This window comes from Aulonocara sp. 'chitande type north' Nkhata Bay, linkage group LG13 (assembly GCF_057382095.1).
Source record: "Aulonocara sp. 'chitande type north' Nkhata Bay isolate Kocher_YH1m ecotype deep benthic linkage group LG13, A_spYH_male_GT1.1, whole genome shotgun sequence".
In the NCBI taxonomy this organism is placed as follows: domain Eukaryota; kingdom Metazoa; phylum Chordata; class Actinopteri; order Cichliformes; family Cichlidae; genus Aulonocara; species Aulonocara sp. 'chitande type north' Nkhata Bay.
Window position 1 is genome coordinate 2,795,465 of NC_141356.1, and position 20,283 is coordinate 2,815,747.

The 20,283-nt window shown below is 41.0% G+C and overlaps 1 protein-coding gene across 2 annotated transcripts in view; it reads left to right on the forward strand.

Moving 5' to 3' along the window:
- The first annotated feature begins 3,181 nt into the window (after positions 1-3,181).
- The window catches only part of LOC147315462 (uncharacterized), a 51,430-nt gene continuing 34,328 nt past the window's right edge, over positions 3,182-20,283 (forward strand). The window contains exons 1-2 of one of the 2 annotated variants that reach the window (XR_015124352.1): positions 3,182-3,885; positions 4,635-5,711. Coding sequence is in view for 1 of the 2 variants with exons in the window: in XM_086258280.1 (XP_086114406.1) it covers positions 3,661-3,885; positions 4,635-5,700 (1,291 nt within the window). In the remaining variant the exon portion in view is untranslated. The remainder of the gene's footprint in view (positions 3,886-4,634; positions 5,712-20,283) is intronic. The other variant, XM_086258280.1, reaches the window with a different exon arrangement.

Below are 20,283 nucleotides of genomic sequence, written 5' to 3' on the forward strand. Positions count from 1 at the left end.
GCTAGCGTTTACGTTACGAAAACACGACCGACTGTTTTAACCTGACAGCCTGAGGTGTTCTTCATAGTAGTGATGTGTCGGTCGCGAATGAAACTGAGCCGACTCTTTGAAGTGAACGACGCGAGCCCTGGGTTTCTTTCTTTCTCTCACCCTCTCTCTCGCACTTTTTTTCCGCTTCACTCCGCACGCGAGCCCTGTGCTTTGCGCTGATGAATCGCATTATTGGCTGGACTATGGGATAAGGCAACATCGTTCTAATCCCATACAGCAGCCAGTCACTTACTGACTAACACTGCAAAACAGAATTGTTAAAGTGTTAATGTTCATTTCAATTCAGGTTAGATTTTTTTTTTGTACGCAACGCAGTGTGCAATTGCGCACACCCGCAGCTTAGAGGGAACATTGGTTACAGTCATTAGGATTCACTAAATTTTTAGTTAATTTTCCACTGGTTTAGAAAGAATGCCTGCCCTCTTTTACGTTTCACGTCACACATCAAGTCCTAATAATCTATTGTTTAACAGGCGTTAAAATTACGCCATGTTAACAGAAACTAAGACAAAATGCAGAATCAATCAAACTACCTACACAGATTCAATAGCTTGCAGCACTATTTTGAGCGACAATAACTTGAAGTGAGCTTTTCAGTATGACTTCTCATACATATCTTTCACATTATTATGGAGGAATTGTGGCCTCCTCTTCTCATTGCTTCAGTTCATTGAGGTCCGCCAGGGTTTGTTTATGTACAACTCTCTTTAGGACCTGCCACAGCATTTCATTCGAATGAAATGCTGTGGCAGGTCAGCCTAACCCTAACCCTATGCTCTGAACTTTGACTGGGCCATTATAACAATTTGATTCTTTTCTTTTTCAGCTGTTCTGCTGCTGATTTGCTGCTGTGCTTGGGATCACTGGCCCACCTTTGACCTAACCTCTAGCTGTCAGACAGATGGCCTCACATGTGACTCTAGAACACTTCGGTCCACATTGTGGTCAATGAGTGGAAGGTGGCCAGGTTCTGAGGTTGTAATATAAGTCAAACCATCATCATCTTTTCATCATCATGTTTGACAGTTAGTATGAGCTGTTTGTGCTGATACGCTATGTTTGGTTTTAACTATATGTGATGCTATGCATTATGACCAAGCATCTCTACTTTGGTGGGCCCAAAAGAGATTGTTCAGTAAGTCTTTGGTTGTGTTTTGTTTAATTTCAGATGCAGTTTTGCAAATCTAAGCCATGTTGCCATGTTCTTTGAACCTTTTAAAAGTCATTCGGGATGCCTGGGCACTCTTTTGTCCAGAAACTAAAATTAAGAAATAATCTTTCACTGAAAAGGGCAGCACGGTGGCACGGTGGTTAGCACTGTTGCTGCACAGCAAGAAGGTCCTGAGTTCAATTCCACCATCAGGCCGGGGACTTTCTGTGTGGAGTTTGCATGTTCTCCCTGTGTTTGCGTGGGTTCTCTCCGGGTACTCCGGCTTCCTCCCACCGTCCAAAGACATGCAACTTGTGGGGATAGGTTAATTGGATAATCCAAATTGCCACTAGGTGTGAATGTGAGTGTGAATGGTTGTCTGTCCTTGTGTGTTAGCCCTGCGACAGACTGGCGACCTGTCCAGGGTGTACCCCGCCTCTCGCCCTATGACAGCTGGGATTGGCTCCAGCACCCCCCGCGACCCTGAAAAGGATAAGCGGTAGCAAATGGATGGATGGATGGATAAATGTCACCTGCTTTGTGGATAGGCTAAGTATAGAGCTATAATCTTTATGAAAGATGTTTAGTCAACAATAGAAAGTAGTAAATGAACACCATGCTCATGGAAAAAGAATATGGGGAAATTGAGTAGCAATGGATATAAAGATTTTTATATGAAAATAATATTTTTTTCAACTGTTTTGGGTGGAGAGTGCTTCCTTTCTTAATGAATAACTACTCCACATGCAAAAAATATCTAATCATAGTGTGACCCTTATGGTTATCCATAGGTATTATTTGCAAAAATGTAAAGGCAACACATGATTGGCTCATGTGCCCTTGGAACAAATGTATTAGTGAGATATTTTTTGTCCACTACAGCACCATCAGCAGTTGCACTGTGGGTCTTGTGGTTTACACTGTCAAAAAGTTCCCACAAATTGTCTGAGTGCATTGTTGTTGTTGCCACTTAAACTCGTAGTGATGCTGCTGACTCTTAAGCTCTGTCAGAGTTTGCAGTGTCATCAGGTTTTTTCTACACTCTCTCAATCAAACCTAGAAGCAGCGGTAAGCCATCTGTTGAAACTGGGGTGAAATACACCAAAACCTCAAAAAGCCATAGTCACGTGATATCTATAGTGTTTCCAACTTTTATTTTATCCATACTGTGATTTTTAAATGCCTGTCCATGAGTGCCTTTCATTCTTCTTATTCTTCTTAATAATAATAAATCAAAACAGCATCAATCTGTCACTATCAAACAGCTAATCTTTATTTCTGTTCCACGTCAGACTTTCACCTGTCTCAGCTGGGAGGCCTCAAGCAAAAACAAAACACCTAAAACATACCAGACCTCTCTACATGAGTGTATTTCTTCATAGATATAGTGTCACAGTAATCATGTGTAAATACATGCTGCTTCTGCATTTTAGTTTAATTTTTGTCAAATAAATAATGACATTGTGTAAAATATCGTGTTTTGTTATTCATCTGAGGTTAGATTAATTAATACACATGACACTATGTTTTATTATCTCCTGATATGTAATACCTTGGAAATGAAAGAGGGTGTGCGTTCTTTTTACTGTATTTATTTATATAGATTTTTTCTATTTTCCTTGGCCCTCTCCTGACCGGTTTTGGTATCATCTCATTTATAAAAATCCTGGAAATGCTCCTGGGAGTTGTATTTTTAGCTTACAATCTGGCAGTGACACTTTTTGGAAATGAGGATTGACTCTTCCCCTTTTAGTGATTGCTATCCTTAAGAAGAGAGGTCACGCTTCCATAAATATCAGAGCAAACCATGATCAGTGCTATCTGCCCTGATTATAAACGAACCTAAAAATAGAAGCAGCCCGTCACTTTGAACAATCAGAGTGCAGCACTGTTCACATCTAACTCCAGCAGATGGCGTAACAAACCAAGAGGCACAAGGAGAGAGCGAGTAAGCGAGTGATGGTAGAACGAGAGAGGCTCTCCACACTATCACACCTTATCATCCTGGCTCTTCGGCTATGCACCTGCAACCTCTCCTTGGAGCCCCCCTTCTTATCATCCTCCTCTTTTTTCCGCCCTCCGCCCGGCGGTCGGACTGAGGTAGTGCGCGCTCAGCAGCGGGAGTGCGCAAAGCGGTCGGCATGCACCTGGAGAGAAACCGCCCCGCCAAGCCGGCCAAGGGCTTAACCAGAGACGCAGCAGGATGCGGAACGATGCTCTAACGACAGTGATATAGCAGCAGAGCACCGGGTGGATATCAGAGCTGCAGCATGGGCGTGGGAAAGAGGCGCAATGACAGCGATGTGATTCCACAGATATAAGAAGGGTGGGTGGGGGGAACCCGAGTTACGTTTGGACCAGAGTTGTGCATTTGAAAGCTTCGATTTGGTTGCTCTGAAATTCATCAGACACAACACTTTGTTTTACCTCCCGGTCTACCTTCACCGGAGTTTAAAGGGATGGAGAAAAGCGCACAGCAGCAGTCCAAAAGCGCAGAGAGACCAGCAGAGGACATCTCCAAAATACCCGATGAGGAGCTGCTGAAGTGGGGTAAAGAGGAGCTGGTGAGGCGGCTGCGGAGGGCAGAAGCAGAAAAAAGGGGCGTCATCGTGGAGCACGGCAATCTGATGCGGGAGGTGAACCGGAGACTCCAACAACACCTGAACGAGATACGGAGTTTGAAGGTGAGGTCGGGTGGTGCTGATGAAGGGGATCCCGGGGAGCCAGGCTGTGCCAGGGCCCGTGTGGGGTTTCTTCCAATGTGTAGACTATGTGTAGACAGCCTACTGACTGAAACAAGTGTGGGCTCTGCATGAGAAGAAATACGGCCAGGTTACAGGGGTAGATTTAAGGTCAAATTTAGCTTTAAATAAGCAGATTAAACCTGTTGCTTCTCCATGCAGGAATTTGGAAACATTAATAAAAGGAAAATTGTACCTTGTACCTCTGTTTTATGGTTTATTATTATGTGCTAAACAACATATTAACTTAGAACAGGTTTTCTGAGAAACTATTTTGTAATGCATTTTTTTTTTAAATTTTCTGCACTAAAAAATCAGTTAGTGGAGCTGGTAGACTAATACTGCCAATTATCATTGACTGAAGCTCCAGTTTCATTAGTGGTTACTTATTGGTTGCGTCCTTGACAAACCATTTTATCCTTTAACCAATAAAATGTTGAAGAATAGATAAAATTGTCCATCATTCTGCCCTGCCTCCCTAATAGTCCAGAAGCTAAAGACACACACACACACACAGACACACACACAGAGACACAGAGAGACACACAGAGACACACACACACACACGTAATCTTTTTCATCAAAGCTTCATTCATAGCAGGAATGACTATGTAATCTCTCTATGTGCTTCTGTGTGTGTGTGTGTGTGTGTGTGTGTGTGTGTGTGTGTGCGCGCGCTCTGTGTAAACCAGGACGTGAACCAGAAACTGCAGGAGGACAACCAGGAGCTGAGGGACCTGTGCTGCTTCCTGGATGACGACCGGCAGAAAGGGAAGCGGGTGTCGCGGGAATGGCAGCGATTGGGTCGCTACAGCGCTGGCCTGATGAGGAAGGAAGTGGCTATCTATTTGCAGAAGCTTAAGGAGCTGGAGCAGCGGCAGATGGAGGTGATCCGGGAGAACCTGGAGCTTAAGGAGGTGTGCCTCATGTTAGAAGAGGAGAGGGCCACAGTTGTGGCTGCAAGCACAGGGGGAAGTGGTGGTGGTCAGGGAGGGCCTGGCTGCAGGAGCTCCATTGACAGTCAAAGTAGCCTGTCTCAGCTGGGCGGTGGCATGCCTACACCAGGCCTGTTGCGGGATGTTGGCGATGGAAGCAGCACCTCCAGCGCAGGGAGCACAGACAGCCCAGATAACCCTCACCATAAACCCTCCCCTCTTGGCTCCAATTCAAGCCCTGGATCTGGCTCAAGATGCAGCTCTTCAGGACAAAAGAGAGATGTTTGTGAATTCAGCGGGAGGAGGCGCAGCTCCACCACGGAGTACCACACCTTTCCCCAGTCCTGCCGGCCCCGTGGAGGTTCCCTCACCAACCTAGAGCTTCACAGCTTTCGAGGACACAGCCCAGAGAAACACAGCAAGTCTCCTACCAGGCTACCTTGTGGCTCCCACTCCAAACCCTGCAGCTCTGACCTACTAGCACAGAAACAGCTACTGATGTCAGGACAGGCATCTCCAGGCAGTGACAAGGGCTCAGCTAAGTCCAGCCCAGATCTGAGTCAGCGACACCGGCAGGTAAACTCAGCAGGGGCTGGGAGTCCTGAAGCCAAGCAGGTAGCAATGGGCACACCTGAGCACCTGAGAAAAGGGCGGGTGATTGTGGGAAGTCCAGAGTCTATACGGCACCACTATCACTATCATCAGAGCCCAGGGGTGGAGCACAGCAAGGGGAAGTATAGTAGTGGCTCCCCTGGCAGGGATGGAAGTCACAGGAGACCAGCGGGTGAAGAGATTGCCCCCCACCACCAGAGTCTGTACAACGGTAGGCACATGGTAACTCTTATCTTGTATTTTTTCATTCATAAACCATTTTATGACACATAAATGAACACTTATACATTTATAGAGAGATGCACTAACATATTGTTTTATCTAACTAGAAAATGGTGGAAGCAAGTACTAATAATGACCAAATAGAGATATTTTTATCAATTACATGAGCCGTACATTCACAACAAGCATACAAACATTTGAATGTTTTCAACAATATACATTTATTGCATTTCTTTACTTAATGATGATAAAGGGGGCGATGGCGCGATATGGCAGCCTCGCCTCTGTCAGTCTGCCCCAGGGCAGCTGTGGCTACAACTGTAGCTGCCTCCACCAGTGTGTGAATGTGAGAGTGAAAGAATAGTGGTATTGTAAAGCGCTTTGAGGGGTCCCGAAAAGCACTATATAAAAATGCAATCCATTATTATTATTAAACTGTTTACTGTTTGGAGTCCATGTTAGCGGTGTGCCTATTAAAGCAACAAGATAAAGAATAGAATAGAATAGAATTAAACTTTATTGTCATTGCACATGCACAGGTACAGGGCAACGAAATGCAGTTTGCATCCATGCAGAAGTTCTTCAGTGATATAGATATATTACAGTATATATTAGCAATAATATAGATATGTAAAGGAACTACATAGCTGATATCAATGCTTTAGTATTTGTTTGCCATCATCTCAGTATATTATTTTTTAACGTATTCCTTCAGATTGTTAAAACCTAATAGGCATATAGAAGATTTGTTATGTAAATACACCTTAGTCTATTTGATCTAATGCTTTTTTTTACTTGACCATTTTAATAATTTTCAACCAGGCTTCTACTCCCATATTCCACCTTTCATTTATATTATTTGTGATTCAGATTCATTTTTGTATATCTTTACATATATTAAAAAGTTGAGCCTTTCAATGTAAGTTAAATGAAAAAATATTAACTTACGGCTTATTTGCCAGTGTTCTCTGGGAAGTTTGTATTTATAACAACAAGCTTTTAGTTGCTAATATAATTAAAAAACAGAAAGAAGCACATGTAATACTTTTATTAACAATAACTCAGTTGACCAAAAACTGATGCAATATCAAAACAGTTCAGGAAGTGGAGAATGGAAGTGAGAATTTGTAGAGATAAATTCTCATTATTTTATAATCTTTCAGTATAAAAGATTATACAAACTAATGGACTGCTCATGGACTTTCTATGCTGTGGTACTCCCAAACTCTTAAGTGTAAAGTCACAGTAATGGATGACCTTGGTTCAAGGAAACACAAGACTGAGTTAACTCATAGAAACTGCTGAGGACTTAGCTAGGTTTAGACGTGGCCTATGAGCTAGACCTACAATTATAGTCGCACATACATGTTTGGATGCACATGCGCACACAGTGACAGCTGAAGGATGAGTAGACAGTATTTAGGCATGGAAACAAATAAAGAGAGTTTAACATGCATGTATATATAGTGTAGTATGCATGCAGGGACACAGGTAAGTGTGACTTTGTACCCATTCATTTTTATTAGCTCACATCTGACAGCTGCTCAGCTCTTCTGAAACGCTCACGTGGAATTTTTCCACATGCACACTGCACAGGCCCCTTCAATTTTTGACAGCAAAAGGACTCATGACATTCTTTGAAACAGCTGAGCGGATTTGAAATGCATTGGCTTGGCTTTTAAGCTTGACTTAATTTTGGCTTCCATTAAATATTCCAAAGTCCTCCCTTGTGACTCTTTGGTTTAGTTGTTTCTCTGTGTTTTTGAGTGTCGGCTTTGCATGTGAAAAAGAGCATCGGCACAACAAGCTCACATCAACTAGGGTGGTCCAAAAAATCGATACTCACATATTAATTGATACTAAATTAAATCACTCAATTCATACAATATTACAGTGTTCACTTGCAACGATCGATATCTTCTAGCTGCACCGCTGCAGACAGACGGGCGTTCAGCTCCTCCCCTCACTAACAGTTGAAGTATTTAACATTCATGATATTGAACTACACTTTGGGATGATTTTTAGTGGTCAATAAATGTTTTCAAAACATTCATTTATAAATAGTTATAAAAAATGTTAACCTGGCTGGTGCACATGCACATTTAGCTCCTTAACTATTAGCAGTTACTCATTAGCCGCATTAGCCACCTGTTATAATTACGTAGCGGCTCGTGGACTTGAGTTGCAAATGGAATATTGAGCCATGGTTGTTGGCTGTGCAGAGCAGTGGGGGAACTGTTGCTGAACTGAGCAGAGTATCCAGAGAGTGGACGACTAATCCGAGCAAGCAGAATAAACTCGAGCAGAGCACCACAATCAGATGGTTTAAGGTCTGAAGAGCAAAGCTGAGGATGTTGAGAGCTGCAGACTGAGACGAAAAAGCGTAAATGGTAGATATGAGAGAGGCTACAGGCAGATGCAGACAAGATGATGAACTTTTTTTACTTTCACAATAATTTATTCAAATGTTTCTTATTTTGTTTTAAAATGCAGGAAGTGACTAGTTTAATCTTTCACAGTGAGCTTTAACTTTTCCATAATGCTCTTCTGCAGTCAATGAGTGGAGCATGATCTCCTCTGTAGTAGCAGCTTTGTATTCTAGAGTCACATATGAGGCCATCTGTCTGACAGCTTTGCCAAAGCTGGGACATGCAACAGAACAATGATCCCAAGGACACACCAGCAAATCACAATGCTCTAGTGTTGTCTGTCCAAAGGAATACTCTTGTGGTTTCTTCAGATGCAACTTTGCAAACCTTTGTGATGCTGCCATGTTCTCTTTAGAGAGAAAAGGCTTTCTCCTCAGTCTTTTTCTAATTGCACTGTCACGAACTTTAAGATTTACATACTATCTGAGGATTTTAGGGTCTGAGATGCAAGTCTCTGGATTTTTGGAATTTCAAGGAGTCTACTACAGTCTGACCTTCTTCTGGAAAGTATTAACACACACCTGAATACTCCAGATGATCAAACTGCCAAAACGATTTGACAGAGGGGTGTCACACTTGTTGATCAACTAATCAAATGCATTTGATCTGCAGCAACTGGCTCTATCTAATCTCTAAATTACTTTTTTACATGTCTGTACAACCCAGGCCATTTTCATGATTTTTCTAATTTCACAGGATTGTATGTTGTGAATTCTTGGGCTAGACTGTCAACACAAACTATGACTGTTTTATTCTAAAACATCTGAAGAAGAATATTGCCTCATATTACAGCATATCACTTGTGCTGTAAAAAACATAGAGTTCATGAATAAATCATGTATTTTTAGGCCATAACACAATCTTTGTTTATCTCCTGCCCAAACCTGCCTCCCTACATCCAAAATGAAATTAGGTTTTGACACACAGTAGGAGAACCAGAGGGAACTGCAGAGGCAAGTGAGGAAGTGGTTAGAACCATACTGAAGTGGCTCAGTCTTAAAATAGGTTCAGAAGACGGCGATCTTACACCAGAAATTGGCCACATTTTAAATCAGGGTAGACAGTTCAGATACCACCAAGTATATGAAATACAATGGCACATGTTTTTATAATTTTGTACATCACCGTAGTAGAATTTAAATCAAACAATCAAGATGTGACTTAAGTACAGTCTTTCAGCTTTATTTCTCAAGGTTGAACTAAACAACTGTTTCAAACAGACATCTATTTTTATACACAGTTCTCACTGCCAGGATTAAAAGTTGTGATGGACAGGGCTTAGCAGCGACTGACCTTTCAAAATAAGAGGGAACATAACTAATTTGAAAATATGCATGAGGGCTATATAAATAAGGAAAGTGTGATTTGTCAAACGTACACGTGACACAGTGGGGAGTGACAAATCTTATCATGCTCTATGTCTGTCTGCTTGTGCAGTGGCTCGTTTACATAAAAAATGGCAAATGCTGTCTTAAAAATCCTCATATTCCCGGGAGATCCTTGTTTCTAGCCTTCAGTAATGAAGCTCATGGCTGCTGTAGGACATACTAGTTCAGCACTAGTATAAGTAGAACAAAATGAAGTGTTCTTGATTTAATTTGTGTATTTTCAATCTGTTATTTTAAACAATAGTTAAAAAGTATGATGCACACTATCACTTTGCCATTGTAAGACAACATTAAAGGTTGCAGTTAGGTCTTTGTATTTAGCACTACATTACAAAGTGCACATGACCCTTCCTACTGAAACATGACTGTATAAATACTGTGTTGTGGTAGTCTAGCATCAGTAATGATTTCTACTGTGCTGAGTGGAAGTGCTCTATATTACAGCTGAGACCATGGGAAATAGCTTTGTACCTTAGGTGGACACAGGATGCCTGACTCAGCTATTACTAGGAAACAATAGTGGCTGGATGTACTGTACTGTAAACTGAGATGCTGCACAACTTTTCACACATCCTACTATGAAAGAGAACAAAGCATATGCTTTTGGTAGAATTTACAGTATAGAAAATCACAAGCTCCTCAGAAGTTTTCTGTCTATTAGCTCTCAGAGAGAATAGCAAGTAACAAAAAGATGCATAGACCTAAAAAAATAAATCGATCTGAAAAATGAGTCGGATGCTATGAAACCCGGTCTGGTTATAAATGGTTTAACTAAGAACACGGATGTCACCATAGCTGAAATTTTAGCTGCAGGAGACTAAATTCAGGAGGCAGGAACAGAAATGCTGATTTAGTTTATTAAGATTTAATTTGCTCCAAATTGAGACTTAATGAGTTTTTTGGCATTAAAATGAAGTTAAATGCTCTTTGTAGATATTCAGAGGGAAATGCTGTTGCAGGAAGAGTTGCAGGGAAGCTGAAGCTTAAAGTGAATGAATCTGGATTATACACACTATGGTGAAGAAATCAACAACACACTCTTCAATAAGCCAAACAAAGTATTATCTGACCAAATATGCAGCTGGCCTCATCCCAAAAAAGTCACAAAAATGGTGCCAAAATGACTTTCTGTTGCCTTTCGAGTCCAGCATTTTCATACATATACATGAAACACAGCGGTGGGGCAGAGGCATCTTGTTCTACCCATTTAAGAGACACAAGCTTTCAGCACACCTGTGATGTGTGTAAGTTTTTATGAGCTTTTAAATATGTTTAGGCCCTAAATAAGATATTTATTTGTGTAAATAATAAGATACAACAGGGCCTTCAAACTATCAGTGCTCAGGTGTTTATCTCTAAAAGCATATAAATAGTTTTTTTAATTACCCTCACTTTGGTTACCTACATACATTGATATATACATAATTCAATTCAATTCAATTTTATTTATATAGCGCCAAATCACAACATAAGTCGCCTCAAGGCGCTTCATAGATACAGAGAAAAACCCAACAATCATATGACCCCCTATGAGCAGCACTTTGGCAACAGTGGGAAGGAAAAACTGCCTTTTAACAGGAAGAAACCTCCGGCAGAACCAGGCTCAGGGAGGGGCGGGGCCATCTCCTGCGACCGGTTGGGGTGAGAGAAAGAAGACAGGATAAAAGACATGCTGTGGAAGAGAGACAGAGGTTAATAACAGATATGATTCAATGCAGAGAGGTCTGTTAACACAGTGAGCGAGAAAGGTGACTGGAAAGGAAAAACTCAATGCATCATGGGAATCCCCCGGCAGCCTACGTCTATTGCAGCATAACTAATGGAGGATTCAGGGTCACCTGGTCCAGCCCTAACTATATGCTTTAGCAAAAAGGAAAGTTTGAAGCCTAATCTTAAAAGTAGAGATAGTGTCTGTCTCCTGAATCCAAACTGGAAGCTGGTTCCACAGAAGAGGGGCCTGAAAACTGAAGGCTCTCCCTCCCATTCTACTTTTAAATACTCTAGGAACAACAAGTAGGCCTGCAGAGCGAGAGCGAAGTGCTCTAATAGGGTGATATGGTACTACAAGGTCATTAAGATAAGATGGGGCCTGATTATTTAAGACCTTGTATGTGAGGAGCAGGATTTTGAATTCAATTCTGGATTTAACAGGAAGCTAATGAAGGGAAGCCAAAACAGGAGAAATATGCTCTCTCTTTCTAGTCCCTGTCAGGACTCTTGCTGCAGCATTTTGGATTAGCTGAAGGCTTTTCAGCGAGTTTTTTGGACATCCTGATAATAATGAATTACAGTAGTCCAGCCTGGAAGTAATAAATGCATGAACTAGTTTTTCAGCGTCACTCTGAGACAGGATATTTCTAATTTTAGAGATGTTGCGCAAATGGAAGAACACAGTCTTACATATTTGTTTGATATGTGCATTGAAGGACATGTCCTGGTCAAAAATGACTCCAAGGTTCCTCACAGCGTTACTGGAGGCCAAGGTAATGCCATCCAGAGGAAGAATCTGCTTAGATACCATATTTCTAAGCTTTTCAGGGCCGAGTACAATAACCTCAGTTTGATCTGAATTAAGAAGCAGAAAGTTAGCGGCCATCCAGGTCTTTATGTCTTTAAGACATTCCTGCAGTTTAACTAATTGGTGTGTGTTATCTGTACGTATATATATATATATATATATATATATATATATATATATATATATATATATATATATATATATATATATATATATATATAGGCCAACTCCAAGCCCATAGCACAAGTTACCATCAAGTGCGGGATCTACCAAGGAGATGCTCTGTCCCCACTGCTGTTCTGCATAGGCCTGAACCCCCTCAGTGAGATCATTAACAAGACTGGCTACGGATACCGACTACGGAACGGAGCAGTTGTCAGCCACCTCCTGTACATGGATGACATCAAGCTGTATGCCAAGAGTGAATGAGACATCGATTCACTGATCCACACTACCAGGCTATACAGCAATGACATTGGAATGTCGTTCGGACTGGAGAAGTGTAGTCGGATGGTAACAAAGAGAGGGAAGGTAGTCAGAACTGAGGGGATTGAACTACCAGAAGGCAACATTGCAGACATAGAGGACAGTTACAAGTACCTGGGGATCCCGCAGGCAAATGGGAACCATGAAGAGGCCGCTAGAAAGGCTGCAACCACCAAGTACCTGCAGAGGGTCAGGCAAGTCCTGAGGAGTCAGCTGAATGGTAAGAACACGATCCGGGCCATCAACACGTACGCCCTGCCCGTGATCAGATACCCTGCTGGGGTAATAAGCTGGCCAAAGGAGGAGATAGAAACCACTGACATAAAGACAAGAAAGCTCCTTACCATGCATGGAGGGTTTCACCCCAAGTCCAGCACCCTGAGGCTGTACGCTAAGCGGAAGGAAGGGGGCCGGGGACTGGTGAGTGTCAGCACCACAGTCCAGGATGAGACAAGGAACATCCAAGAATACATTGCTCAGTGAATACCTCAGGCAGCAGAAACCCAAGAAAGAGGAGGGAGACGAGGAACCATCATGGAAGGACAGGCCCCTGCACGGTATGTACCACCGGCAGATAGAGGAGGTGGCTGATATCCAGAAATCCTACCAGTGGCTGGACAAAGCTGGACTGAAAGACAGCACAGAGGCACTAATCATGGCAGCACAAGAACAAGCTCTGAGCACAAGATCCATAGAGGCTGGGGTCTATCACACCAGGCAAGACCCCAGGTGCAGGCTGTGTAAAGATGCCCCAGAGACAATCCAGCACATAACAGCAGGGTGCAAGATGCTAGCAGGCAAGGCATACATGGAACGCCATAACCAAGTGGCCGGCATAGCGTACAGGAACATCTGTGCTGAGTACAACCTGGAAGTCCCGAGGTCAAAATGGGAGATGCCCCCAAGGGTGGTGGAGAATGACCGAGCTAAGATCCTGTGGGACTTCCAGATACAGACGGACAAAATGGTGGTGGCTAACCAACCGGACATAGTGGTGGTAGACAAACAGAAGAAGGCGGCCGTAGTGATCGATGTAGCGGTTCCGAATGACAGCAATATCAGGAAGAAGGAACACGAGAAGCTGGAGAAATACCAAGGGCTCAGAGAAGAGCTCGAGAGGATGTGGAGGGTGAAGGTAACGGTGGTCCCCGTGGTAATCGGAGCACTAGGTGCGGTGACTCCCAAGCTAGGCGAGTGGCTCCAGCAGATCCCGGGAACAACATCGGAAATCTCTGTCCAGAAGAGCGCAGTCCTGGGAACAGCTAAGATACTGCGCAGGACCCTCAAGCTCCCAGGCCTCTGGTAGAGGACCCGAGCTTGAAGGATAAACCGCCCGCAGGGGCGTGCTGGGTGTTTTATATATATATATATATATATATATACATTAATAACCGATGCTATGCTAACTAAATAATTCTTTACAAATATTTCAGTCACTACAGACTGTTGGCTGCACCTGCACTTGCTGCCCATTCTACCTCAAGTGGTATGATAGAAGAACATCCAGAGTTTTAGCTCCTTGTGACATCCAAGTGTTGTTGCTGCACTACAAATTGGATATGTTTGGACTTATTTAGTATTAGTAGAAATAATTCATTGGTTATTTTATAAAAGAATTATTATTCATTCTACTTTTTTTTCTTTGATTGGTTCATGAAATGATCACTGCAACGTTCTTATCCTCTTATTCTTTAAGATCATCTATCTCTTCTACTGCTCATTCATTCTGCTTCTGCTTCCTTTGTGCTGTCTCCTTTCTGTCTACTTCATGCCTTTGGACTATAGCAGTTGGATAATACAAATTCTTAACTGAAGCTCTTCACTTCTTGTTGCAAACTTACACACAGCCAGTCTAAATCTTCATTAAGCAGGTTCCATCAAGGGCCAGCACCTTTACAAATTGAGGTCATTAACATCAATATGCTCTCTGCTCTCCAGTCTTGGTGCACTAAATAATTGACTAGGCGCTATGTAATTTTCACCCTTTATAGTAGCACTGCTATGCTGGTATCAGTATATGGTGTCTATGTAATGTGACCCTCAGGCTGTCTACTGGGACTGTAATTGAGGTATGTCAATTGTAGAGATATACACATTAAATGATATTAGATACAGTACTTTATCATGACAAATGACACTGAATGAACTGTAAAAAAAAAAAAAAAAAAAAAAATTACACATAACATATAATGTAATTGCAATGAGGTATTTCTGTAGTCTATTGATACTAGATAGTGGAAAAGGGGTGGGATTAAATAAGCTTATGCTTCTTCCTGCTCCTTTTAGAACAAGAACGTTATTTGGAGTTGTGGTTGCTCGTTTTCCTTTTGTTTTTCTTTGTTCATTTGTCTCTTTTAATTCTATTTTGTTGTACTTTTTCAACATGTTCAAAATAAAGATTCAATCAACCAATCAACCATAACTGGGTATAAATATACTCAAGTTTAAAGTTCGTCATATATTTTAATGCCATTTAAAGATATGTTATTTGCAACTATTCACTGATAGTGATTTTATTTTCGTTCATACTGCATGGGTAGAAGATGCCATGATACAATTTTAAATTTAATCATATAAAATCAGATGTGGGCTGTAGCAGTTATGGCATCTTTATTAAGGTAGGACAGTGAGCTTTTAGCACCTATTACACTATTTCAAAGGGGGAAAAAAGAGCTGTGCTTCAGTAAATATTCATTGTTATTCTGAGGGATATACAGTGCATCTAGAAAGTATTGACAGTGCTTGGCATGTTCCACATTTAGTCATGTTTACATCACAATATTTTATTCATGACATAAATCATGAAAAAAAAATCTGTTGCATTTGTGATATCGCTGTGGTTTTTTTTATGTCATACGGTACGGGAGGAAATTTCTGGGAATTATGCACGGATTGCATTCTGCAGCTAAACAATCAACTGTGCAATGTTCAAATTTATTCATGGCCGCACCAAAAAGAAAACAGAAAATGAGAAAAAAAGCATGTTGGCAATGCTTCAGATAGAAAAAAATATATTTTGGTATTACCTGCCTTTCTAGGAACATGTTTTTGACACAGTTTGTATGGTGCTTTGATTTCTTGGCAGACCTTAAGTAGTAAAATATCTCCACACTACCGACTTCCTTAGACCCATCTTTTCAGCAAATAAGGATCCTTGTCTTATGAGCCTTGGGCTGCATCCATTGGGTTGTTAAATTTTCATTAAGGTTTTTTGTTGTTATTTTGTCTTTTATCTTGCCCATGCTCCTAGCAAGCTCAATGGCACAGATGCAGCAGCCCAAACATGTGTTGTTCCAACCACATGATTGATTTAGCGTGACACAATTCTCATTGTCAGTGGTTTTTTGTCTTATCAGTCAAAACGTGGATGGAATGAGTTCTATCGACTTTACAATGACAACAGAAAAGTTATTTTAGCATAACTAGCTTTATCATTTCATTGATTAGTCCTAGATATAAAGGGCTGTTACAGTTCTTCTAAAGGGGGAAAATATATGTTAGTAAAATTGCAATCACCAATTATTAGTATTAGTATTTTTGTCTAGGAAATGATAAAATGTACATCCAGCATCCACAGCTCTATTTTGGCCCCTGGTTTATTGCACAGGATTTAAATCTGTTATCTCCTTCTGCTATCTCCTGAGCGAGCTTGTTATTATTGTGAAATCCAATAGTGCTATTTTTCTCTGTTCTGACAAAGCTCTTCTGGAGCTAGTGGGACCATACAATTGTTTTTTCTGGAGTATGAGGCATGATCAAAAAGCTCTAAGAATTACCTAGAAAAAATCTTACCTGATTTTATTTGGCCAATATCCTGTTCCCATTCTTCCCAGGCTTGTCCAGACAGCTGGACAAGTAACAGCTTTTTCAGATTGCTCCCTGGTCCCATTTTGATCCCTTACACTGTGCCCTCCACAGCTTTGACATGGTCAGCAAACTTTTGCAGGGAGCAAACACCAAATTCTCTTTCCAGCTGACCCAAATGGCCCAAGAGTCTCACTTTTCCAAACCTGAAGGCAGTACCTCACTTTGAGGATGAGCAAGAATAAGAGCATGCTTATCCAGTATTCACGGTGTTGTGCACAGTAAAACCCAGGGGGCAGTGTTATGCATGTTTCTATCATGCTATCACATGCTGGCCCAGAGCATGTTTAAAACACAGGGTTTTCAATACTATATACATTACATAATCTTCACTCATCACATGCCCTAGTCACAAGATTTATCTCCCTCTTCTGCTCCCCAAAGAAATGAAAAGAAGTTGAAGGATCTGCTTGGTTTGAGATAGACACATGTAGGATGTCTCTGTTAGTCCTTTTGTTTAGTGGTTTGAGCTGTTATATTGAGCCCAGCTGGTCTGGCTGTCAACTCAGGTTATATTTGTGCTGAATCAGATGGGAAAAATGAGTGTGCCAAACTCATTAGGCTCTGTAAATAGCCAGAACCCAAAGTACGGTCTAATGGCGGTTGGTTAGTTACAAAGTCTTTGTTCTTGCACAGAAGGGGATCAGAAGATTTTCTGTGCTTTTTAAAAAAAAAACTATTATCTTGAATGAAGCATGCGTGGCAGAGACCCAATCATGGAAACAGCTATACCAATACACACAGGTACATTCACAGCTGCATATCACATAATCACACACAAGCTTATTTACACACACAACTTTGGATGTGTGTGTAAATAAGTATATATCTATATATCTCTCTCTCTCTCTCTCTATCTCTCTCTATCTATATCTATATATATCTTGTAGCTACATGCACAGACACAAGCCACAGGTGCACGCAATGCAAACATTAAACACTAACCCTTAAATGCATCCCCATTTCATAAACACACAATTATTTGTACAAGCATAAAAAGCTCTCTAATTAAAGAGAAAAATTATGAATTAAGTAATAGGAGCATCTGAAGATTTCCAAATTTTGGGGGAAGAATAGAGATATCACTTTCTAAACTGGCTTCTCCAAGAATGTAAATGGACTGATTCTTATAGAGCGCTTTTCTACTCTCCCGGAGTACTCAAAGTGCTCTATACAACATGCCACATTCACCCAATCTCACAAGCACTTTCATTATAGATAATGCTTTCTAAATACATTCACACACATTCATACGCTGATGGATGCATTGGAGAGCAACTTGGGGTTAGTATCTTGCCCAAGGATACTTGACATGCAGACTGGAGGAGCCAGGAATCGAACTGCCAACCTTCCGATCAGTAGATGACCTGCTCTACCTCCTGAGTTACAGCCAACCCTAATGTCAGTGTGCAGAAAAAATACTGGCATTCTAACAAACCATGAGCTGAATCATGTACTAGAACTAACACATACTGAACAGTCCTGAAGGTACTGTTCTCCTGGTAGATAGAGTGAGGTCTATAGGTCTCAGATCACTACTGGCGATTATTCTGTTTTGCATCAGTATTGGATTCTTCAGTTAAAAATTCAAGTTTCTGACAACAGAAACTCAGAGACTGTTAGAATATCTTAGAATATGTTTGCTTTACTTTTTACTTTAATGACAACACCAGATGAGTAGCATGGACTTCTCAAAAAGCTTCTTCCAGCCTGGTCTTCTTTCTGTCTGATGTACTCTGACAGCTCTTTGGTCTTGCTCATGGTGGTGGAGAGGTTGGAATGGAAGAAACTGATTCTGTGGACAGGTGTGCTTTGTACACAAAATTCCTAAAGAATTATTGATTGTAATCTGTGGGAGGCAGGGATTAAATACTGAGTTTCCTCACTAATATGCAAATCAATTCATAACTTTTATGTAATGTGTTTCTGGATTTTTGATTGAACTTTAGTTCAATCAAAAATCCAGAAATGAGACAGAATGGTGATGGTGATATCCATTCCAGGGAAACAAGACAGCTTCCACAAACAGTGGAGTGCAACATTCTCTTTTTTCTCTTAGCCTCAAAATATTACATAGTATACCTTTAAAAAACATTCAGATAATTACAATTAGTAATAAAGTTTTGAATCACTTGTATATAGTCATATATAACTATAATGCCAAAACCAAATAGTCACTCAATATTGTAGTAGAACTACAATTATTAGTAAGAGAAGTAGGGTAACGCTGGGCTGAGATGATCTGGAATGGTGCTCCGCCACCTTCTGGCTGAAACCTGTCCGAGCTGTCATAGGGTGAGAGGCGGGCTGCACCTTGGAAAGGTGATTAGTCTGTTCCGGGCCTGAAAGAGAAGACAATCATTCACAGTCACATTCACACCTTTCACTCATTAAGTTAACATGACTCTAGGAAGAAGCTGGAGAATCGAGCCATACACAGGGAGAACTACATCAGGTGTGGTTTCGTTTCATGGTTTTGTTACAAGATCTCGCTTACAGTGTAAAACACCTTCAGATGATTGTGATCCATTGCTACATAATTAAAATAATACATTTTTTGAAGATTTTGACTTCATATCTGTTCACATTTTGTGGTTTCTCAGCCCTTTTTTATATTTTTCTGTCTCTCTCTGTCTTACACACACAAACAAACACACATGCACACATGCATGCACGCACACACACAGAGACAGGGGCTTAAGGGTGTCATGTAACAAGCTTGCGCTCTTCAGATAAGCCTATTTAGCAAGTGCTGGTCTAATTGAATTACTGTGCTGCAGACAGTTTGTGTGACTGTGTGTGTGTGTTTTTTACTCTGACGCAAGGCATCAGAGCATAACGTCGACTTGGCCTGTTTTGGTGTCAAACTGGAATGTAATTTGTGTCTCTCAGAGATCTTGACTGTAGGAGGGAGAGATGGAGCCGGGACTGCATCTCTTTTCCATCCTACATCTGCTCATCCTTTCTCCTCCCATCCTTTTCTGTCCATTTCTATTTCTAAATCAGGCCTTTCCTGTTTGGGAACTGGTGGTTTTTCATCATGAACTACTGCCCTGACTTAAGACATACTTACATAAATCTTTACTGTAAAAGCTGTACATGTGTGGTTACAGAATTTCATTTTACAAAAATTATATGTGGTGGATTTAGTAATTTAATTTAATAATAGTGGCAACAAAAAAAACCCCAACCACTGGTATTACATTACTGACTATGGTCCAGATTGTAAAAATCAGTTTTGTGAATTTCAATGTCTTTTTGTAGTGTACTTTAACGATTCAGACTATCTTCGTTGAAGTCCGCTGTCTCTGGACCATTCTTCCCAAAGAAAGCTGTCAACTTCATTTTTTTTATATTACTAAGAAAGAGAAAATAGCTCATTACCACTTAATTTCTCCCTGTTTCTTCTTATCCAGACACGTCTCCTGTTTCTGTTTGTCGCCATCATTACAATCTCCTTGAAATTAATATAGGTTTCTCAGATTTCCATCATTTGTTCAGAAATTTTTACAAAAGGTTGTTTTCAATGAAGCCTAGTTTTCTAAAGTAGTACAGTAATTTATTTCCTGCCACTGTCACTTTTTCGAATTCTGTTGCCTGTAAATAGGCAAAGCTATTAGCCTAGGAGCAGGTAGAGTAAGATCACTTAACTGTTGTGATTTATGTACACCTACTGGATATTTCATTACATCCTTCTGGCTGAAATTGCAGCAAAAGGATTTGTTGCTTTTACATCACAGCAGGCGATTTAGGAAATGAGAAAGGCCTCTTTTTGTCATTATTCATCTGTTAATGGTCCCAGAGTTAAACAGACTCAATCCCCAACAATGGCTCATCTTGATTAACATTACTATTGAGTGTGATATCCCATAAATTTATCAGTTTCA